Source organism: Oculina patagonica, chromosome 1, assembly GCF_052425735.1.
Source record: "Oculina patagonica isolate OP01 chromosome 1, crgOcupat, whole genome shotgun sequence".
Classification (NCBI taxonomy): Eukaryota; Metazoa; Cnidaria; class Anthozoa; order Scleractinia; family Oculinidae; genus Oculina; species Oculina patagonica.
Genome location: NC_135758.1, coordinates 9,723,966 through 9,748,335, shown reverse-complemented (window position 1 = coordinate 9,748,335; position 24,370 = coordinate 9,723,966). Strand labels below are relative to the sequence as shown.

Here is a 24,370-nt window from a genome sequence, read left to right as displayed (position 1 = left end):
CAAAACCGTAACTCGTGGAGCAATTCACAATTACCTTCTTCTGATAAATCGGCTTGAACGGATGTATCGACTTTAGGCGTACTGATTGGCTAGCTTTCTACTTCTTAAGTTATATCTTGGTTGAAAACTTCTCTTTAAGACTCTCTTAACAGACGTCATTAATTTTGTACTTTTTTGTTTACTCACGTACTTGGGCGACTGCTGTGTTTACGCTCCAAGGGATTTGGCAACTGGAATTCGGACAAACTTAAGACTCACACACAAAACTGATCCTCAACGCTGTGTAATCGTCCTCTTACAGTCTTGTACTATTCAGAAATAGACGTTAATCGAGGATCTGCGATGACGAAGCTCCGATATGTAAATCGAAATACAGTAACAATGTCGCAAAATTTATACTAACGGCTTTCTGAATATCATGTACATCAGTTAAATAAACAAGGAGCGTTTCGCTAAACGTTAAACACGAGTTCGGGTAGCTAAAAATATATAAATCATAACATATACATTTCACGTGTCTTAAGGTCATTGCCTTGTATTGCATTGCGTATGGGCGCAGAATTTTACCCGTAATTAGGCTTTGGCGGATTGTGCTCCTAAAAGTGGCATATTATGCTACTAGTAGTGCTCGAGATTTTGCCCAATTATGCCAAAGTTATGCCAGAATTCCCAAATTATGCTTGATTTCCGAAATTATGCTCACAAATTGACGTAGATTCTGTATACATGTAGAGGCGCGCAATAACGACACCAAATTATGATGTTTTTCAAATAAACTGTTGTTGTATATTTATTTGTGTTTTATGGCAGTTTGTCTCGGCCGTCAGCTGTCCAAATTAGCTACTCGCGTCTCTGAACCGTTTGTAAAATGCCTGCAACACGCATTGCAAGAACATACTACCTAAATTAATTTATTTCTGTAGAAAATACACCATATTTACTAAATTTTACGAATTTATGCTCCAAAAAGTGCTAAAATTTGCTAATCGATGCCGTGGCAGTGCTCGTTTAAAAAATTGTGCCTTTTTTGCTCCAATTATGCCAAAACTTATGACACTTATGCTAGCACAATCCGCCAAGGCCTACCCGTAATTAGAGTACAATTAGCGCGCACATAAACCAAATGACGGCTTTTTTTTTCTATGCGGCTTAGTCCGTAATCTGAGTGTAGCGATCAAATCCTTTATGTAAAATGAAAACAGATCAATTTCTATGATTGAACAATAAATTATCACTGGAAACGTGTTTGCTACTACTCGCACGGGAATATTAATAAGGAATTATATGGTATATAAAAGGTCTTCCTGTTGCTAAAAGGATTTGGTGACCCCACTTTCTGAACTTTTTTATTTCAAAATGTAAGTCCCTTTAAGGTAATCAACAAGTAGGCAAAGTTAATATGGTTAAAAAATCTATGTTCAGCTCTATCTCGGAGCAATGACCTTATACGGTTAAACAAAGGAATGACTGGGAAACGGTTAATGCTCTCCTAACAACTTCCAGCATTCACGTTATAATGCACGAGTATACACAAAGCAATGCTTTTTAGATCTCATTTCCTACATCTTACTTCCTCAGTGATACAGACATGCAGGACGGAAGTTACGCAACATACGCAAACAGTTCGATTACAATTCAGTGTTTTCTCAAAACACTCAGTAATGTTGTGTAGTGGCCATTGAAAGGACTTTCAAAATATTCCCAATACATCAAGATTAAACCTCGTATAAGTGTAAGAAAAGAATACTCGCCGCGACGTTTCAATCCCCTCGCCTTGTAAAACGAACCAAACCTTCATAAAATCCGGGAATTCCCCAGCGTTCTCACAAATAGAACAGAAATAAATTACGTCATGCATTTCCGGGTATATTCTCGTCCCCAGAGCCCTACGGCACGTTGGGGATAGATCTCGTCCCGGAAACCGCTTTACTTTTGATCAACGCCGTTATCTGGAACCATTTTTATCACATCATGCATATGGTCCACACTCTTTTATTTAAAACTAGCAATGATAAATTGCAATTCCTGATTTTTGATTGGTTTACAGGCTATGCTATATGGGCTCATATACCACTTCCACAAATCTGCAAGGTGTACGCGTTAGCGAGAACAGCTGGGGAGCTTAAATATTGCAATTCCTCGTTGGCTATCTACCATCTCATATCCAACGCGAGCTCATGGAATAGTTGTTAAATAGACCGTATAGACCATAAAAATCAGTAAAAACGCAAGTGGAACCAGGAGCCGGACGAGAGTGGTTTCATTGCAAAGTGTGGAATTTTGTGCAATCATGACACGAACTGATACGAGTCGTAAATGTCATCAGTCGAGTGGAGAAATGCATCTCATTAAGGACATTTAGAAATTCTCCATTATATTGTCGAGCAAGGGCCCTACAATGGATTGTCGACTCGTACAAGTCGTACGAGTGAAAACGTAATTGTCGATTGGTGAAACGAACTTAAAGGAGAAGTTCACTCCAGAATGGCCATTTATTTTCTTTACGCCAATAAAACGTTTATACAAGGATATGTTATTCACCAAATTTTCAGCCTCCAACGTGCGCTATAAACCTACGAAATCTTTCCCAAAACTCGACAACTGAACGCCGCCATCTTGGAGCTGGTAATGTTTGCATGACGTCAAAGAGCTCAGCCTGAAGTTTGGCGGGAAAATTTAAATACTCGAAACTCCTTGTTTCTTCGTAGTGGCTTTTGTTTTTCAAAATGCCTGTTTGTGCATCTCCATTTTGCTCAAACAAAGCTCCAAGAAATACAAAAAAACAAGGAGTTTCGACTGTTAAAATATTTCCGCCAAACTTCATGCTGAGCTCTTTGACGTCACGCATACATTCAGCTCCAAGACCGGCGGCGTTCCGTTGTCGAGTTTTGGGAAAGATTTCGTAGGGTTATAGCGAACTTTGGTGGCTGAAATTTTGGAGAATAACATATCTTTATGTAAACTTTTTATTGGCGTAAATAAATTAAATGGTCATTCTGGAGTGAACTTCTCCTTTAACGACTGGAGAAATGTATCCCATTAACGACACTTAGAAAATATCCATCATATTGTGGGGTAAGGACCCTGCGATGGATTGTCGACTCGTACAAGTCATACGAGAGGACAACGTAACTGTCGACTGGAGAAACGAACTTAACGACTGGAGAAATGCATCTCATTGAGGACGCTTAGAAAATATCCATCATATTGTGGGATAAGGGCCCTGCGATGGATTGTCGACTTCGACTGGAGAAACGAACTTACGACTGGGGAAATGCATCTCATTAAGGACGCTTAGAAAAATATCCATCATATTGTGAGGCAAGGGCCTTGCGATGTATTGTCGACTTGTACAAGTCGTACGAGTAGAAACGTAATTGTCGACTGGATAAACGTAGTTGTCGAGTGGAGAAATTCATCTCATTAAGGACACTTAGAAAATATCCATCATATTGTGAGGCAAGGGCCCTGCGATGGATTGTCGACTCGTACGTGTCGTACGAGTGGAAACGTAATTGTCGACTGGAGAAACGTAGTTGTCGACTGGAGAAATCTATCACATTGCGTTTAACGTGTTTGGGCCATCACGCTTTTAGACGGAGGAATACATTGTGTTTAGCGTGTTTGTCCACTCGACAACTATTTTTCTCCAGTGGACAATTATGGCCCAAACACGCTAAACGCAATGTGTTCCTCGTTCTAAAAGCGTGATGATGGCCCAAACACGCTAAACGCAATGTGATATTATTCCATCCTAAAGTCGAACGACTAAAAAATGTGCTTGCGAAACACGCTAAAAACGATGCATTCATTCATTGATGGCCCAATCACGCTAAACGCAATGTGATATTATTCGTTCTTATAGTCGTACGTCTATAAGTGTGCTAGCGAAACACGCTAAACACAATGCAATTCCTCGTTCTAAAAGCGCGATGACCCAAACACGCTAAACACAAAGTGATACACTCTAAACGCAATGTATATTGCTCGTTCTAAAAATATAGCTTGTGTTTAGCGTGTTTTGTTGTCACACTTTTAGCGAAGAATATATGTGTTGTGGTTCAATTTTATCCTTGGTTCAAATTTTATTTTCCTTTGTTTTAAACTCATTATCACACATTACCATACCCAAAATCAAAGGAAAATAAAATTTGAACCAAGAATAAAATTGAATCACAACATATACATTGTTATATTTTCAGTTGACATGTACTTTTTTGGGTCATCGCACTAGAACGAGTACAGTTACAAATTGTAGAGCGTGTTCGGGTTCTCACGCTTATAGAACGAGTAATATACACATTGTTTAGCGTGTTTGGGCCATTACGCTTTTAGAACGAGAAATACACATTGTGTTTAGCGTGTTTCATTGGCACACTTTTAGAACGAAGAATATAAACATTGCGTTTAGCATGTTTGATCCATTACGCTTTTAGAACGAGAAATACACATTGTGTTTAGCGTGTTTCGTTGGCTCACTTTTAGAACGAAGAATATAGACATTGCGTTTAGCGTGTTTCGGCCATCACGCTTTTAGAACAAGAAATACACATTGTGTTTAGCGTGTTTCAATGGCACACTTGGACAGCGGCAGTAAGGGGTGCATCCTATGCTGCACTTAGTGCCTCTCAAGTCAAGTCATTATTATTAGATTTTAACATTTTTTTCACCATAGATTATAATAACATTTTTATATGACTTATATATATTTTTATTGTATTTATATTTAGTATTAGTGTAGCTTTTAGTTTTTAGCAGTGTCCCCTAATTAGTATGGTTTTATTTTCCAGGCTATAAGGCTTTGACACTTAAATAAAGTTTCTTATCTTATCTTATCTTATCTTAACGAGGAACTGTATATACATTGCGTTTAGCGTGTTTCGGCCATCACGCTTTTAGAACGAGGAATATATATTTAACAACATGATGAATATTTGCTAAGTGTCCTTAATGAGATTAATTTCTCCACTCGACAACTACGTTTCTCCAGTCGACAATTACATTGTCCACTCGTACGACTCGTACGAGTCGACAATACATCGCAGGGCCCTTGCCTCATAATATGATGAATTCCGACTTTCGTATTTAGACCTCGTAAAAAATTCAACAATTTATTTTATCACAAAATGGATGAAATATTTTGATAGCCAGTTCTATGAGCTTTAATTTAATATAGGGTTTTATGTATCTTCAATTCAACCCGGACGCGCTACAGTGTTTTGAAGGGAGACACCCCCGAAGGTATACGGTAACCTTAACGTGGCAGTCAAGTTTTTGAGCTTGTGCAAGAGAAGTTAAACGTGGCCGTCGAGTTTTTGAGCTTTTGCAATCTTTCAATCCAGCAATCGTAACCATGCAACTAGCTCTACAGTAGCAAGTTAAGCTTTGTAATCTATTTCGATGGCAACAAAATCCAAAATATCCTTACCTTGCAGAAGCTCAAAAACTCGACTGCCACGTTAAAAAATTGTCAGTTAATCCTCTCTTGTTACAGTTTAAAATCAGATAAGATCAGTCAAAAGACTAGGGGCACTTTTAGTGTCAACTACCCCTAGTTTCTAAATGTTCTTAATGAGATGCATTTCTCCACTGGACTGATGACATTTACGACTCGTTTTAGGTCGTGTATATTGGACATGGGTGGAGGATATCCAGGGGTCGCAGGAAATTTGAGACCTTGCAGAGAACAGGGCCTATTGTCGCATTCTGATTGGCTTTTCGTTTGTAAACTTAAGACTAACCCATGAACCTTGCTTGGGTATCAGCAAGGCGTAAATTTTCTAACTATAGTTAGGGCGAACAGAGAAGCGGTAACATTACCGAAATAGCTAACTATAAATAACGCCGTCCTAACTATAGTTAGCAGTCTAGATGTGACCGCAGCCAATGTTTCTCTTGGTTTCAGTTATCAGGGGTTATGGTTCACAAATTAGAATTCACCTGTCATGTTCAAAGATGAATATTAGCAGTAGCTAAGAACGTTTTTAAAGGAGAAATATAAAAGAAACGTTCTAGATATAAATTGAAATGTGCACATTCCCCAGTGTGACAGCTTCCGTTTTTTTAAATAAAGTTGTGTTAGAACAAATTGAGCCGCAAATGCAATCATATCCCAGTAAAAAGGGCGCTTTTATTTTGTATGCTCTCAAACTTGTATTATCCAAACAGATTTGAGTGGTCCCGCATCTGAATCCTGCCAAAATTTTCAGTGATCCCCCCTTTTGGGCTCTCAGTTACGACTGATCCCCCCTTCTGTTCGTCTATAATCCAAGTGATCCACCCCAAAATCCTCCGCTCCCCCCCAGGTAGGGCTTTCCACAAGTTGCTCGAGATTTCCAAAAAAGTTGCCCGTAATTTCTCAAAAAGTTGCTCAAAAGTTGCTCCAAAATTACAAAAAAGTTGCTTCGGATAGTAAAAGTTGCTCGAAAGTTGCTCCAAAAAATCCAAAACGCTGCTTCTTATCAAGAGAATTTCTCTAAATATATGCTAATTTCCCTTTGAGAGTGAGATTTCTAAGCAGTTTTATGCACTTTTACAGCAAAAGAAGTATCTAAACAACATATTAGGGGGAAAATTTGTTAAATAACAAGGAATTCTTTAACTGAGAAAAATCGTGATGATATCGATGACGTCATGTTTGTGACGAGTTTTGTAATGTTTTAATATGCAGAATGAGCCGAAAGGTGGAACGTCTTCAGATGTTCCTCGAAAATCTTCGGCAAACTTCGTAAATCTTCGGAAACGTTCGTATTGCCTTTAAACAATTGGATTATCTTCGGAGATCTTCGGTCTGGAAATTGCTTAAAATGCAAAAAGTTGCTCGAGAGAGAAAAAGTTGCTCGAAGGGGAAAAAGTTGCTCGAAACATGAAAAGTTGCCAAAAAGTTGCCGAGCAACTTGTGGAAAGCCCTACCCCCAGACGATAAATAATGACCGGTCCCTAATAACAACACAACAACTAAATTCACTACACATGCATCAAGTTTTATTCCAACACTCTACAATTGCTATTTATGAAAGTTCAGAACTGGTGTAACAACTATGTCTTATGTACGTTTACAATGCTTTCGCGAACACCAGGTTTGCATCCTAACTGATTTCTACCAAAACCAAGTCAATAAATTCTTTGCTAAAGATTACAGCTTTTCCGACTTCTCCTGCAAGTGCCCAAATGACACATACGGCAGACGGATACGACAATTTACCTAAACCTGTGTAGATGAAAACGTATTCCCTCACAATAAGCACACACACGAAAACTCGAAAATTGGTTAGACAACGAAAACGGTTCAGTTCACACACTAAGCAATATTTCACCCTTTCTACGTTCTTTTTGTGCCCAGGGTAAATGAGTTTCTTAAAGTTCAGTGCGTGCATTAGCAGGTTTCAGCTCATCTGTGACGTCCACAAATCCACCAATAGGTGTTCCCACTTTGAATTTGAGCATTTTGCCAGGCGTCACTTTGTCCAGGTGAATCACACGAATGGTGAGGTCTTCATAGGAGCGGAAGTGCAACGCCTTGTTGGTGAGGTATATGTTGGTGAGGTATATTCTCGGCATATTAGCATATGTTTTGCTAGGGGCCTAGCCAGCCCCCGTCAGCTCCGAGGGTAAATAAATTTTATTGATTGATTGATTGATTGAGGTCCTTCACCACGATCCAGGAAGTATAATCGGCCATGCCTTCATGATCGTGGGAAGCAGCCACTCCGCGGGGAATGTCAACAGTGTTCATGATGTGAAACGCCAGATTAACCGCCTGTTCAGCGGTCTGGACTGGATCAGAAAAGTGCACCATAGCAGCAGCACGCACCAGTCTTGATGGAGGTGTCAGGTCTCCAGGCAACCCAAGGAGTCCACTTCCTTGCCCGGTAGCGTTGAACTGATCTTTTCCCAAAACCAAAGGATCGTGGGCAAACTTAGAGAGCTGAACGTAGTTACGGAGGTTCAACATGTGGAAGTCATAGGGCGGGGAGTTGGTGATGATACCAATGGTGTTGTCAAACACCTTTCTTCCTTGGTCAGTGAACTCAATGATGATGCCGTCACCACTTTTGTCAGTAATTGAGTAGTGCAGTTCGAAGGTGGCCTCAAGATCTCCCTTTTTCAGCTTTCCTTCCCATACCAGCGGGAATGAGTCTTTCTTCAGAGCTTCGCGCACTTCTTGCACGGTCGCGAAGTTCCCAAGAATCCACACTGGAAACTCTAGTGAGGACACACTGAATCCACATTTCTGTACTGGGATGTCCTGGTATTTCGCAAACCCGGGAAAAAGGAGAGCACCCAAAGACAGCCCAGCTTCATTTTGACCGTCAGAACCAACGGGAAAGTTCCAAGCGTCAAGGTATGCGATGCTGTGTTTGTTTTGCCACGTCATTGCTAGTGTATCTTGACCACATTTCTCTGGCAGAAGTGCAGTATGGGAATGCCCTTTCGGTTCCACGATGACGTTGGACATGAGATCGATCATAAACTCCATGCTCCTGCCGACGACTACCGACTTATCCTCGGCGGTCACTCGGATCTCCGTGCAGGCTTTCGTGGCCAGGAAGAGATGAAGCAGCATCTGGACAACGACAAGTAGCTTCATGTTTGAAGATGGGGTCAAGTAACAGTCTAAGACAAAAAGAACAAAATTAATAATTTTCAGGATTTTTCTTTAGTCATTCACGTACTATTTTAAAACGACTTTAGTGAATTCCATTCGTTTTCAAGTTACCTAAAGTAATTATGCCCAATTTAAGCCAATATTGCTTAAATTGTCCAAGTAGGTGGTACAGATTTTTGTAAATCGGCAAAAAACAACGGCTCGAGTCGAACCGATTGTACTCAAAAGTTCGAAGACTGTTTTTTCAAGGACTGAAATCTCTGATGAAAGCGAGTAGATAAAAATGTTTTATTTAAATATCATATCATTATTTTTATTTGAATATCATATGGGCAGTCTGTGACCTCACAAACATAGGATGGTAAGCCTGCGGTGTATCAACTCTTCCCATCGTGAATTTTTATTACACACAAGTCGCTGCAACACGTCGCGGCGACAAGTTGCTGCGACATGTTGCCTCGTGTGACATGATGCATTCTTGCGACAGAATTTTGTCGCTGCGATGTGTCGCACGAATTCAAACCAGTTTGAGTTCGTGCGACACATCGCAGCGTGTGTACACGTCTGCGACAAGTCGCTGCGATAAAATATAAATTAACCAATGAGAGAGCGTCATGTATTTTTGCCATATTGAATTGGAAAACTAGTCACATTCTCATTCTTTAAAATTCGCTGTGTATGCAACGAACAAACACCTTGTCGCAGCGACTGGTTTGGAAGTAGTACACACGGAGCGACATGTCGCAGAGACCTGGAGTGTAACGCAATCGCCCCTAAGAACGACTGCGTGGGAGGCTAGGCGTGTCCCGACCCATCCTCGGATACCCAGGGGCAGTTAGTGGGGGCGACGTGCAGCTTATCGGGACAACGGGATTTTCGGCCGAAAGTTTACAACATAGAGCGTAACAGCCCCTGGGCACTTTGTCTTACCGAACCAGTTCCAGAAGCGTTTGAACTCCTTCCCCTTGATTGGCCACAAAAATATTTTTGTGGCCAATCAGCGAGGTTGACCAGAAGAGCGACTCTGACGTCTTCTTACACGAAGTTGATTTCCTCATAGACTCATCGTTGTTGTTAAGCCCGTCCATCGGATGATACTACGTGGGTCTCAGATAAAAAAGCAAAACAAAAACAAAACAACGAGGCCTGGGAATATGTTAAATGTAGCATAGCGCAAGGAAACCAAAAGTTTTTAAAGCTATACGCGAGCACCTCTTGTTTATAAGTTTTGTTTTTGTTATTTAAAAATCCAACAAATTAAACAAAAACCCTTTGTTTTAACTGTCAAGCTGGCAACAAAATAACAATAGGTGACGACAGCGATATCTTCACTAACGCGTGGCCCGTGCAGTGAAGTACCCAGACCGTGGCAAGTTTTAGAAGTCGGGCAACGACCGAGAAAAATAATAAGAATTGTTGTTTACTTGAATAACTATTAAAAAGCGCGCAACTAACAGTGTAGAACTGGCAGTCGTCTAAGGCTTTTTTTTTTCTGAGACTCTCCATGTAATAGCATCCGATTGATGGGCAGAGCATCCACGACGAGTCTATGAGGAAAACAACTTCGTGTAAGAAGACATCAGAGTCTCCTGGCCGGTCCTCGTCGCTGATTGGCCACAAAAGGAGGAAGGAGTTCAAACGCTTCTGGAACTGGTTCGGTAAGACAAAGTGCCCAGGGGCTGTTACCCTCTATGTTGTAAACTTTCGGCCGAAAATCCCGTTGTCCCGATAAGCTGCCCGTCGCCCCCACTAACTGCCCCTGGGTCTCCAAGGATGGTCCCGACCTTAACAGTGGCTGTGCGGAGCGAATGTTGTGGAACATAGAATGTTACGAATGTATTTATTTAACAAAGTCGAGGATTCTTACAAAAAACTAAGCAGCAACTTGTTTTTAACCGCCCCCATATAAGCGCCGCATATGAGAACAAAAAAAATAACCGCCGAATAGAGCAACCAAAGTAATTACTCTGACCAATCCCAGTAAACCAATCAGAACTCGAAGTAATTACATGTAAACGTCACTAAGCGCGCAAAGACGTGTGCAGTAAACTCCCTATTGGTTTTGGTTCAACTTCTTACTGGCTGCGAAAGCGACGCGATATTTTTGTTTCAATCAAATGAAAGCATCATCAGACTGAATTGTGAGAGGAGTCAAACTTAGAAAACAAATCACGTTTTACTTTTACGGATTTGAATGACAAAAAACCATGGCTTCAGTGCAACCAAATGTGTCTCCCGGGCGTTAAAATTTAAAGTTAGAAGCAAATATTGTCCTGCCGGACAATATTTCAAAAACCAATATCGCAATCCGTTTCAATCTTCGTCACTTTTGGCCATTCGTACCTTCTTTTTTATTTGCTGTATTATTGAAATGTTCCTTCACTGTTTTAAGAAGCTATTTTTATATTTCAACGAATTCGGATGGTCATTTCCCATGCTCAAATTTAGGTAAATTCCTTGACACAGTCCCTTTAAGAGTGTTAAACAAGCATCGGAAATATATTCTTGTGGACAATTTATGTTTTACAATGCCGCCCCTAAGGTCGCGCAGGACCCTTGCAATCATTATGTATGTATTTATTTAAAGAGTATGCACGGCCTGCGACGACTGTAGCCGACAAGAAACGAAATATTCATGAGAATTTTTTTCTTAAAGTTCTTTGTACAAGTAATTACAAGTTATTGTTCTCAGCCTGTGCCCCGTGCGCTGGAACGAAGCGAATTATCATAATTAGATTCACAGCTTTGAATATAGTATACCATTCTCACTCATTAATTATGCCGCTCATTGTCCGGCGTAAATTAGATATGGGAAAAGATTGTGGCCGAGGCAATGAGCGACTGGGTGAGAAAGCATAATAGCTGTGTGTTACGTCGCCGAAGGGGAGGTGGGAGGGTCGAAAATTCGCCCGGAAATTAAGCAAACGGATCTCCACGGCGATTGTGCACGTGGTGATTAAGCATTACCTAACGCAACTTTATATGAACAAATGAGGTTATGTAATCCACGCACTTCTGAATTACGCGTCATAATTATGAATGAGAATAGCACACGTTGTTGTAAACATTGACTCGGAAGGTGTTCCGAAGCCACAAAACCTGTAATTTTGTGTCCAAGTTTTCTCCGCCGATATAGAATTTCAGGAGTTGATTCGCGAGGAACATAAACTTGGTGTACAAGAGCGAATTTCGAAACGTCCTTCTCAAAATGAAGATAGCGCGTTTCAAAGTTAAGATTTCAAATTTTTACTCTCTTAGAAGCCATTAACTTCTAGCAGTTTTTGAAATCGAAAATTTCGTTCTTGTCAGAACACAGAAAAGGTTATGATTTATCACTAGGTTATATAATCATTTATTTCGGTGCGCTGTTCTAGCTGAAAACTTTGACACAAAATCGCATTATCTGCAGTTAAACTTTTAAGAGCTTGTTACATCACAGTAAACGGTTGTCTCTCAGTAAAGGACAATCATGATGTAATTCCATCATCCCCTAATATTCTTGATAAATTTTAGAGGAATCGATGTTCAAAATGTAGCGAATTAAGGCTTTACAAGATAGCACCCCGTCAAGAAATTTGGCTAATGAATTTATTAACGAGCAAGGGTCCTGCGCGACCTTAAATAAGCAACAACCAAAACGCTAAAAATTAAAGAGCACCGCGTCGCTCATAGCAAGTAAATACGGCGCATTCATGTGTATTAATACAAGACCTGAGGTCGACCGAATTAAATATTCGGGCTGATGAAAAGCTTCAGGGACTATACTTCGTTGAAACCGTTATCGTATATGAATATACATGTGGTCTGGACAATTTTTGAAGCCTACGCTCCTTGAATTTAGTAAAATAGGTGTGACTACAATGTTTAAACCCCGAACATTTCGGTAATGGAGAGCAAAAAAGCAAAGAAATAAGTTTACTTGAAGGGATTACAAAATGTTGATCGACTGCAAGGCTGAAAGTCAGCGTCTCGTAATTCACAATTTTCCTGTGCATAATCTCGTTTAACGCGGCAAGTGCCGAAGTTTCAGCATGCAAGATGTATTCTACAGAGGGAACTATCTGAGGCACACTATAACGAATTAAAAACTGACTAGGAAATAAAAATCTCTCTGTTACATTAATTGTACGTAACCGGGCAGTTTGTTAACATACCTTATGACTTGATAGACTGAGAGCAGGTGACTTTCACTGCACAGTGATGAGCTGAACACTGTTAGACCTGAACTGATTATTTTAGAATTTATACCTGAAACGGTGATTACAAACCGTGCTGCATGCCACGCAACTCAGTGAAGCCAACAATAGCTTGTTGTGTTTAGTGGAAAAACTCTTCTTTTCGACTTCTTTGTTAATGACAATGGCGGTATTACGTTTCGTTCCTTCTTTCTTCTAATAAAGAGAAAAAGCCCCCAATTAAATGTTTGTCTGAGACGTATGCTTATTAGAGTGAATTCGTATAACCCGTTTTTCATATGCTAATATGCTGTGTAATATTCTAATGAGCTGTACAGGAAAACAGAAAATTACGGACAAATCATCAAGCTTTTATCAACATGTGAAAACCGAAACAGATAAAAGGAATTAATATTCGTCATGCCTTGATTTGTTTCGCGATTTAAGATAAACATTTTATATTCAAAATCGCGTTAAGGGAAACAAAAATTAATGAGATGAATTTCTCCAGTCGACAATTACGTTGTCCACTCGTACGACTTGTACGAGTCGACAATCCATCGCAGGGTCCTTGCCTCACAATATATTATTCACGAGAACTTAATTTTTTATTTCTTTTGTTTAATTAACGTACAGTTTGCAATCGGGGATTTATTGCAAACAAAGGATGTTATTCACGAAAACATTGAATTGTTGCTATCTTTTGTTTAATTAGCGCATAGTTTGTGATGATTATGCCTGATTATGTAAGATCCGTGTTTTTCACAACTAAGCTTGTTTACTTCATGCCGCCACAATTTGCATGCAGTGGCGTCCTGCTAGTTTTGAAACGTGAACGGGTTAGCTGAAGATGAATATCGCCGGTTTCGGCCGCCCAAAAATGTGCAAGATTTTGCACAGTCAAAGCATAGTGGATAAGAGAGCCGTTGAGGTTTTGAGAATCGAACTTGCCAAACAGCGCGCGAGCAAAAATCCCTTTAAACTTCTTTACTTGACCCGGGAAGTGTGTTGAAAAGTCTTGAAGAGATGTTGGAGGACCTGGATGGTCTGTCTTTGAAATATTGGCTCACAAAATTCGTTCACCAAAAACTCGGTTGGTAATAAGAACGGTGGTCGATCGCTACAAGATGTTCGGAATGTTTCTGAATTGCACTAGCACTGTAAACGTAAATTTTTGAGTGATTCTACTCAACCCGTGAAACAGAAGCTTCTCTATTCAGTCGGTGTTTGTGTCATTAATATTTAAATTAGGATAACCCCGCATCACAAGGGTTTGACGTTTTATCAAACTCTAGTGTTTGATATTTCATCAAACTATCGTGGAAAGGCCTCTGTCCAGTGCTTCATCGGGTTTTCAAACTACACGCACCTGACCAAATTGGCGTATCTTGATTGGCTTGTCAATCATGAATTATTAATGAGTTTAAGAAGGATATTTTCCAAGTGTCCTTAATGAGATGCATTTCTCCACTCGACAACTACGTTTCTCCAGTCGACAATTACGTTGTCCTCTCGTACGACTCGACAACCCATCGCAGGGCCATCGCTCCACAATATGATGGATATTTTCCAAGTGTCCTTAACGAGATGAATTTCTCCACTCGACAACTACGTTTCTCCTGTCGACAATTACGTTGTCCACTCGTACGACTTGTATCGACTTGTACGAGTCGACAATCCATCGCAAGGCCCTCGCTCCACAATATGATCGATATTTTCTAAGTATCCTTAATGAGATGCATTTCTCCACTCGACAACTACGTTTCCTCCAGTCGACAATTACGTTGTCCTCTCGTACGACTCGTACGAGTCGACAACCCATCGCAGGTTCCTCGCTCCACAATATGATGGATATTTTCTAAGTGTCCTTATGAGATGAATTTCTCCACTCGACAACTACGTTTCTCCTGTCGACGATTACGTTGTCCACTCGTACGACTTGTATCGACTTGTACGAGTCGACAACCCATCGCAGGGCCCTCGCTCCACAATATGATGGATATTTTCCAAGTGTCCTTAATGAGATGCATTTGTCCACTCGACAACTACGTTTCTCCTGTCGACAATCAGGTCGACAATTATGTTGTTCACTCGTACGACTCGTACGAGTCGACAATCCATCGCAGGGCCGTTGCTCGACAATATGATTGCTAATTTCTGAGTGTTCTTAATTAATGAAATGCATTTCTCCACTGGACTGATGACATTTACGACTCGTTTTAGGTCGTGTATATTGGACCTGGGTGGGAGGGAGTCCCGGTCAGTGTTGTGGCCTGGTCTTTGCCCGTTGTACTGTAGTTACTGTGAAATGCTCGGAGATATTAGCTGTATAAGCTACTCTAAAAATTCGAGGGTAAAGAAAAGTGATGTACAAGAGTGTAAGGTAAAGTCTGTCTCCGAGCCATGAGGCCCATACAGCCGGAGCTTATCCCGGTTTCCGTAGCATTAAGCGACTAGGAATATTGCTATTCCCCCCTGGATGGGATGCTAGTGCATCGCAGGGTTACCCCCCAGCAGTAAATTCGCCGGTACCCATTTATACACCTGGGTGTAGAGAGGCACTGTGAGAGTAAAGTGTCTTGCCCAAGAACACAACGCAGCGCCCCGGCCAGGCCTCGAACCCGGGCCGTTCGACTCGGAGTCGAGCGCGCTAACCATTAGGCCACCGCGCCTCCCACGTACAAGAGTGTAGACCATGGGAAAATGTGGTCGACAGCAAGATGGTCAAAACAAACACACAAACCCAGAAAAAGTTACAACATTCAAGCTTTATTTCATTTTGCTTATAACTCTCGACATAAACATGCCTTCTTACTACAAAAACATTTATTATTTTGTGTCACCTCTCTTCAGTTCCTCAAATGATTGTTGACATAACCTAACTTAACTCCGTACGCGAAATTTAATCTCGAGTCTTGTTTAATATAAAAAGAGCCGTTTAATATGGAATTTCTTTATAAACTACTTGATAAACTTACTTATCTGAATAAACTGTGCCATTATTTCTAATCATTACGGAAAGAAATTCGACGAAGAATGGAAATTTTTTCCTGTAGGTAGTTTTAATCAAGCGTTCACTGGTATCTTGATTTTCCAGCTTATACACCGTTTTTTGACTACATAGAACAATGAACAAGCAATACCTTATCTGGTATGCAACATTTTCGTGACGGGAATTTTTGCGTCACGCAACGATGCAAATTCTAGCACGTGACAAAGTTTCAGATTATACGTAGTGTTTACTAAAAGTACATGTGAGGCTAAAATATCTTCATGAAATCAGAGATAAACGTTGATAGAATTGTAACAACGTTTCTGTTTCATTGTCAGATTGTTTCTATTGCAAGAATCAAGTGCTTAAGAGAAAACATACATATGCAATAAGTTTTAATTGTATTTGAAAGAGATTGAAATTAGTTGTCTATGCGATGGCTTTGGCCTCAGGTAGGAAACCCTCCCAGTACTTGATCAGCTGCGAAAAAATAAAATGAGGTTATAAGTTAGCCAGGAATATATCAACAAAAATATTTTTTTAAAAATGCAGGTTTCGATTCGTGTATATGTTGTGGTTCAATAACGAAGCGCGCGAGTGACGTCACGACTCAGACAAGACTCAGACAAACAAACCGAAATGGGGGACGATTTTCCTGAAACACTTTCTAAAGCAGTCGGTATTCCTTAGATTCCTTCTTTTTCTCTTAGAACACGCTGATGTTTTTAAGCTTCGTGGCGGTTATATTCATTTGCATTCTATTTTTAGAACTCGTGCGCTTCGCTATTTACCCTATGTTTTGGTAAAATTTGGTATTTTCCTTCGTTCTAGTGTATGGTAATATGATAATGAATGTTAAACAAAGAAAATGTCAGTCGGTATTCCTCATTCATGCTATTACTTTTTCACACACTTTCAAATCACTTAAAAAGCGGGACTAAACGTAAAGGCCATTTTTTCGCCGCTTTACATGGGTTTACGGGAAATATGTCGTTCGCGTTTCAAGCAATGCAAAAACCCTATGTTCATCCCATAAATCTATGTTAGGGGGTGTTTTGTATGTAAATTCTTGGGTGATTTTTGGCGATGTTTGGGAGGAGGATTTGTGAAATTTAGAGAAATAAGAAATGTTAAAGATTTGAAATTAGAAATTAACAGATGGACACCAGTCCCCTGACAGCCAGGGGTGCTCTTGCGCAGGGTCAACTGTCTGGTGTTTCAATTTTTTTCTTCTTCTACCCTTTCTTTAAGCCTCTCAAAATTTCACTAAAATCCACGTTCAGTTCCGCCTTAAATACAAACGCTACCTCCCCTCCCTTAGTGACAAACCTGTTGCTGGCTTTCCATCATGGCTTCCAGGTACTTGATCATTGATTCACGGAAATCTTTCACTCGGTTTTTCTGTCAAGGAAAACAACCCGTTAGACAAGTTTTCGTATAACTGAGACTGGTTTTACGTTGGTTAACCTCTGTACGATTGGTTCAGTCATGCAACTCGTGCAAACTGCTCACGTGCTGCGATTTCAACCAATCAGGAGCAAACCAAAACCGACCGTGCAATTTTCCCGCGCTTGGCACCCGGTGCCATGTCTTTGACGCCAGTTGTGATTGGTTCATGGCATTGCTTGCGTTCATTGTGATTGGCTAAATGTGATGACAGCAGTTTGGTTTCAGGGTAGTCAGAAAAAGGTACATGTAATTAAATCACTCTACCAGAAGTTAAATAAATTGTACTGTGCTGTACTGTACTATTTGCTCAGTAATTAATTTATTATTTTGTTTAGCACTGCCTGAGTATTAAGAGATATTGTATCTTTTCAATCGTAACTAAAACTGAGCAGAAAACGAAGAAATCAAATCGTACAATGCTTGTTAAAATATTTAAAGATCACATTTTCAAACATCGCCACGGTTATAATTTCCTTTTTTTGACTTGATGAGTAATTATCCAATACGTATGAAAACAGGCACAGTTAGCTGATTTTCACGCTCGTTAAATGTCCAACCTTGAACCACAGTAGATAAAAACCTTAGTTCTTACCTCAAATCGTGCCATCTCTTTCTGAATCATCTTTGAGATCTTTCCAAAGTCTTCTTCTCCCTTCTCCACCTTTTGTTCCCACTATAAACGAGAAAACAAAAAAGCTTACTGTATTTGCGTTGTTTTAACCATTACGCAGCCCCGCTAATGCAAAAAAATTCCTACAGACTTCAAGCACAGGCTAACAAACTTCTAAAACCTTTTTCGCATTAGTGCAAACATGATAAGCAGAAGACAAAAACTAAATGATCTCCGGCTTATTACGTCTCAAATCGCACAGCCATAGGACCTGGACCAAATTTCTCTAAAAACTGCTAGCTTTCAATTCTAACCTCTTTGACCTCCTCTTGTGCTTGAGGCAGTTTTTCATTTTTAGAGGCCAACTCCAGCTTCACCAAAGCTTCTCTCTTCTTAGTCAACATCTGCTGTGCATGCTGCCAGTTACTGTATGCACGAACACGCTCATGGAAGCTTGCCTGTGGAACGAAAAAGACATAAACAACTTGTGTTTTACCAGCAAAAATCATGAGATAAATAGAAATTGGTATCTTAATAAAATATTTCATATGTTATGCATCATACTCAGAGATCTCAAGGAAAAGCCTTTATTGGACACAGGGCCAACTGCAAGGCATTTTATTCCCAAAGAACAAACACCGGCAAACCAAAAATAAATAAACCACTATATTTAGGGAGGGCGCCACATCAGCTATAGCCGGTTTTCATGTGGGTCCTGTATCCAGGTTGAATTGGAATTTGGAAATGTTGAAAGGCACAGGCAGGAATTAAAAAAGCTGTTTATTACATGTACAATATTTTCAGCTTCTCTTCTGCTGTACAAAATAACTTTTCAATTGAAGGAAACCTCAAAAATAGTCTTCCAAGGCAGACAATAAGAAACCGAAAATAAACAATTAAGGATGGTTACAAATGATGAAAATTATGACAGATTATGCACAACAACCTTGAAAAAACTGGTCAATTTTTCATGACATACAGTGGCTCCTGTATGTCATGACGGCATCAAAGAATACTGAATCTTACCAGTTCAGACCTCAGACAAGTTTCTCTAAGGTAATGGCGATTGTGCCTTACTCTTAAACCTTTTAGAGGCAATTGGAAGGAGGGTGCTTAAATTATAACTTTGGGTGAGATATGAAATGTTTTTTCCAACATCCAATGTGTAAATCAGAGAATAATGAATGATTTATTGTTGAAATATAACAACAGTTTTTGACATATTAATTATTCACCTTGACTGCTTGAATGAGGCCAATGTAATCCTTCAGCAGTTCAGCCAAAACATAAAAGTCAGAGTCCGCCTGTGAATACAGCAGAGATTAACAATCAAACAACATCTCATAAAAAAATATACAAGTACATGTATCTCACCATGTTGTTCTGATAATTATTATTTATATTGTATAGGACAATGACAGCAGAGGTATAAATGATGTATGTACAAGTGGGTTAAAGGAGAGATTGTATCAAAAGCACTGCATGTCTCATAAGAGTTTAATTAATTATGCCAAAATCATGTTAACTCAGTCCTTAACAATTAAATTCCCAGTGAAGATTTATTTCTACCTTTGTTAACTCAAGTACATGTATATGCATTGTAGCATGGATAGTGCGGGTAAGAGAATTTGAAGTTGATCACACTTGATACCTGTTGTATGTGAAGTTGTTCGATTTTCTCTTCAACTTCAGCAAGTTGTGAAAGCGCACGAGACAGCGTAGCATGTTCCTCAGCATTACCTGTAAAACATCAAATGAGATGCAGTTTACAACAATGAGTGATGGAAATAACACATTTTTAAGATGTCTTGCCATGTTGTTAAAATCAGGATACAATACATCTTGTTACAACGGATAAGATAATCTTTAATTTGACATGGACAATTTAATGTCCATCGGCATTAATAATTAAAGGCGACAAAAAACAAATTATAAAAAGGCGGGGGCAGCTTTATAGTGAGAACTATTACTAGTAATAACTGAAAAGCCTTTGGGGGGAATAAATAAAATTATTATTATTACTATGCTTTTATACCTTAAAGCACACTCTGATAAATCCTGGAAAAACTGGAAACAAGCCAGACCCAAGGAGGAAAAGGAGGTCTACATTGCAGTGAGATTTTGTTTCGGGGAGCAGGGATGGCGCAGTGGTGAGAGCGCTCGCTTCCCACCAATGTGGCCCGGGTTCGATTCCCGGACCCGGCGTCATATGTGGGTTGAGTTTGTTGTTGGTTCTCGTCCTAGCTCCGAGGGTTTTTCTCCGGGTTTCTCCAGTTTTCCTCCCTCCACAAAAACCAATTCCAATTCGATCGGGAATCCGAGGGCCACAGGTTTGTCAGTTGCAAGACTGTTACGTGCAACCCTCGTTGCACGTAACAGTTGATTTATTTATTTTATTTTTGTCTCAAAACCTTCCCAAGTGGACCTCCCCCCTCCCTCCGACCCCTTAAAAAGTGGTTGACCAGGCCTACAACTCTTCAAAAAATCTGGCTACGCCCCTGCATGAGTAGCAACTAAAGAGTTATCGAATAGTCTTTGTGAGCATTTGCAAACATGTAAGCTCAGCGGAGGAGGGGTAAAGTCAAAAGAGATTTAGATCTAGTAAGGAGACTTTTTTTTTTTTTTATTTATTTACAACACAAACATACTAATACTTACATATATAAATGTATGTAATATTACAAAAAAATTAACATGCGGAACTCACATTAACTATGCTTACAATATTTACGAGACTTATGTTTTAACAAACTAAAGCTACGATTACACTTTAATACTACACACTACTACATATACAATAAGGCTACGTTATTTGTACAATGCTACATGTTACAAGGAAGGCCAGAAGTAAGCGAATAACAAAAAAAACAAAAACAGAAAAATAAAAATAAAAAAAAATAAAATAAAAATAAAAGCGAAAAATAAACAAGACAAACAAACAAACAATAATATGCTCAAATACTTATTTGTGATTTGGATTTATGCTTTTCAATTTCAAGGTGACTTTTAAGTATAGCAAAAAAAGCTTCCCAGATATACTCTTCTTCTCTCCGTGACGCATTATAGATATAAAATTTAGCAATGATTAAACAGAGGTTTAAACCAAGGCGACGAGGAAGATCTTGAGTGAACCCGTAGATTATATCCTGTTCTGATAAGGTGATAAAGTCTGAGTGCTTTCTAAGACTAATGTAAAGAAATAAAAACATTTTTTTCCTCTCACCCTAGGCAACACTTCTTTTGTTATAATCCCTTGCCACTCATTCTACATCTCTTTTTTCCCACCCCTTTTCCCTCACCCTGAAATCAAAAGAGATTAAGATTTAGTAGGTGGTTAAGACTTATGTGAAGAGTCCAAACAATTATGTGTACAATTATAAGTGCAGCAGTACTGAAACACCAAACAGATACGAGTGTGATGAAGCACCCTCCATTTCGTTTGCTCTCACCCTTCGCCACTCCCCCTCATCACCCTACATCTCTTTTGCTCTCACCCCTTCCCCCTAACCCTACATCTCCTTAGCTATACCCACCCCCTCACCCTAAATCCCTTTTTTTCTCACCCATCCCCCTAACCACCGTACATCTCTTTTGATCTCACCCTTACCCCTCCCCCCTCACCAAGCTACCCTCACTACCTTACAACTCTTTTGCTTTCACCCTTTCCCCTCTCTCACCACCCCACATTTCTTTTGCGCACCCTTCCCCCCTCACCACCCCGACATCTCTTTTGCTCCCACCCTTCTCCCTCCGACTACATCTCTTTTACTCCCACCCTTCTCTCTCAGACTACATCCCTTTTGTTCTCTCAAAGAGATGTAGTCAGAGAGAGAAGGGTGGGAGTAAAAGAGATGTAGTCTGAGAGAGAAGGGTGAAAACAAAAGAGATGTTCTCGCCACCTCACATTTCTTTTGCGCACCCTTCCCCCCTCACCACCCCGACATCTCTTTTGCTCCCATCCTTCCCCCTCAGACTACATCTCTTTTACTCCCACCCTTCTCTCTCAGACTACATCTCTTTTGTTCTTACCCTTTCCCTCCCCCTCTCCACTCTACATCCCATTTGCTCCCTCCCTTCCCCCTCAGACAACACTTCTTTTTCTTTCACCCCTTCCCACTCACTTTACATCTCTTTTATCTCATCCCTTTCCCCTCGCCCTAATCCTCTCTTGCTTTCACCCATTTTCCCTTACCCAGCATTGCATCAATTTCATGCACACTTCCCCAATAGTTTTAATTTCCACTTTCACTTGAAGGAGAAGATTTGCCTTAATTCATCTCTGGGTCTACTTATTACAGTATTTTTAGGGAGATACTAGACACTGTTCTTCTATTCATCTTTTTCTTGTTGCCATTTGGCAAAATACCTTCTGATATCCATTATGAAACCAATTGAAATGCAACTGCACCATGAGAGATTTGAGCTCAACAAAAAGATTACCGGTACTTAAAATCATTCAAAGTCCTGCAATATTCAAGTTAAACATCTGTTATTGTCTTAATTAATCTATAGTGCATTATGACTCAACATTTCAGCCATGTTTTTTAATCGTTACCGGTAATTATTTATTTATTTATTATTATTATTATTTTTTTTTATCATGTTGGCATCATCAAGAGAGTTGACATTTGATTTCATAATTGAAGAAATGGTGCCCTAATCAAATTACTGCACCTTCTTGCTTTTATTACATTGATACAATGATACAGTCAGTTGATATAATTACCCCGGTATACAGCGTATGTTTGGGAGATAATTTTAGAAAAAAAAAACACAAACATCAAAAGGGTACCGGGAATGCAAAATCTGGTAGCCAAAACTGAAATTTGACTATTTTTGGTTAGTTGGCTAGTCTGCAAGTCTGGAGCCCTGCTACTGGAATTTAATATGACTATACAAAGCATCATTAATTAACAGACTCACTGAAATTATGCTTGTGATGAATTTATCTAGACAGCATGATAAAAGGGCTTTAAGTACACTATGTTTTTTTTTTTTTTTTTTTGGGGGGGGGGGGAGGAACCCTGGGGTAGGAGGAGCAATAACTTGAAGGTCTGAAGGTACCCATACCCCTACACTGTATGGATGTACTTGATGTACAGAATGTACAGCTGTACAACAAATGCATGATTTATTATAACTAACGTCAAATTGTCTAAAATAATGAAAAAATTACAAATAAATTTTTGAAGGAAAGGGAGAAATAACATTAATAACATAACAGTAACAGAAATAAAATTAAACAGTAACAAACAGATTATGGCTTTAAATTTCCTGTGCAGTGCTTTTTCAGATTTTATGGCGTGCAATCGTTGCAGACTACTTTTTTTCCACTGTAGATAGAATTAAAAAGTTAAACACGAAATCACATGCAGTCACCTGTAAGTTGCAGTTTGATTGAAATTCTATCAGGCACTTACTGCAATTACAGAAAAGAAACCTCATACCCTGCACCCATAGTGTCTCATGTAATGATTGCAGCCTCTGGGAGTCAGAGATTGATGAAATCTGATCTCTGCTCTGTAATGGCTCAGTGAAATTAAATATGCATATAAGAGATTTTGAACAGAGCTTCGACCTTCAGTACGTCTCATTTTAAAATTATCTTATCATCTGCTAATACCCGATCGTTGCCGAGTCTCGCGCATGGTTTGATGAATACAACTACGGTGATTCCCTGCAGGCGCGCGCTATAGAGGGAATCGGGTATTTTGTCTCCGTCTAGCATTAATTACGTTGAAGTACAAGTCACTTTTTTCAAAATGGGTTAGACAAATTTATTTTAATTATGTTTTTATGATGCTTGTTGGAAAATTCCAATAAGAAACCCATAAAACCAAAGAGCTGATTGGTCTATAATTATAATATACTACCAAGACACTATGATGACATTGTTTTTTGATATTCCTCCAGTCGTGCAACTAGACCTTGACAGTCATAAATATTGTCATTCTGTCCTGAACATTGTAGGTCAACCATAAACCAATCTTACTCGATCTGCACCAAATCCTCAAGAACAAAGTTAATTGCATCTATCAATGTAAAGCCCGAGTGGGGGGGAGGGGGGAGTGCACAGGGTGGGGATTTTGGCATTTTCTTTAACAAAAATGTAATTCCCCACCATCGGGACAAACATAATTGGTCAAAATCCCCACGGGGGGCAAGGGGAGGTGGTCAAATGTCCTTCAAGTCTTGTTGCAGGGGATCACATGAGATCAAAATCTCTACCTTGGGGACATGTCTCTACCCTAACATTGACAGGCGTATTAAAATTCTGCTAAACAGCGTCAGCAGGGTCACGTAGATTTATTCTTAAGAAATAATTATAACAATCCACATCTTTGATCTTTGGTTTTATTTGTGTTTTCATGACAGCCCATACCCGGCATATCCAATTGAACGTTCGGTAATCGAACCCAATCGAACACCAATCATTCGATTGGGTTCGGTAATCGAACATAATCGAACTCACAATAAAATTTGGTCAATCGAACAAAATCGAACGTTCGATTACCGAACAGTCGACAATCAAACAA

At 39.7% G+C, this 24,370-nt stretch overlaps 3 protein-coding genes across 5 annotated transcripts in view; all 3 read right to left on the bottom strand.

The window, feature by feature from the left end:
- Nucleotides 1-24,370, bottom strand: part of LOC144656402 (uncharacterized) — a 103,459-nt gene that overhangs the window by 62,484 nt on the left and 16,605 nt on the right. The window contains exon 1 of one of the 3 annotated variants that reach the window (XM_078516635.1): nt 1,793-1,825. The exons of 1 other annotated variant lie outside the window; for it this stretch is intronic. The gene's annotated coding sequence lies outside the window, so the exon portion shown is untranslated. Of the gene's footprint in view, nt 1-1,792; nt 1,826-24,370 lie in introns of those variants that run through there. One more of the 3 variants, XM_078516648.1, reaches the window with a different exon arrangement.
- On the bottom strand, nt 6,963-13,007 carry LOC144648383 (penicillin V acylase-like). Its single transcript, XM_078507962.1, has 3 exons — nt 12,763-13,007; nt 7,634-8,616; nt 6,963-7,521 (listed from the first exon to the last, which is right to left on the bottom strand). The coding sequence occupies exons 2-3, from the start codon at nt 8,588-8,590 to the stop codon at nt 7,357-7,359; spliced, it is 1,122 nt and encodes a 373-aa protein (XP_078364088.1). The 5' UTR covers nt 8,591-8,616; nt 12,763-13,007; the 3' UTR covers nt 6,963-7,356.
- On the bottom strand, nt 15,532-21,093 carry LOC144656617 (sorting nexin-2-like). The gene is made up of 7 exons (XM_078516865.1): nt 21,058-21,093; nt 19,486-19,574; nt 19,070-19,138; nt 18,149-18,292; nt 17,817-17,897; nt 17,105-17,176; nt 15,532-16,255 (listed from the first exon to the last, which is right to left on the bottom strand). The coding sequence occupies exons 4-7, from the start codon at nt 18,236-18,238 to the stop codon at nt 16,205-16,207; spliced, it is 294 nt and encodes a 97-aa protein (XP_078372991.1). The 5' UTR covers nt 18,239-18,292; nt 19,070-19,138; nt 19,486-19,574; nt 21,058-21,093; the 3' UTR covers nt 15,532-16,204.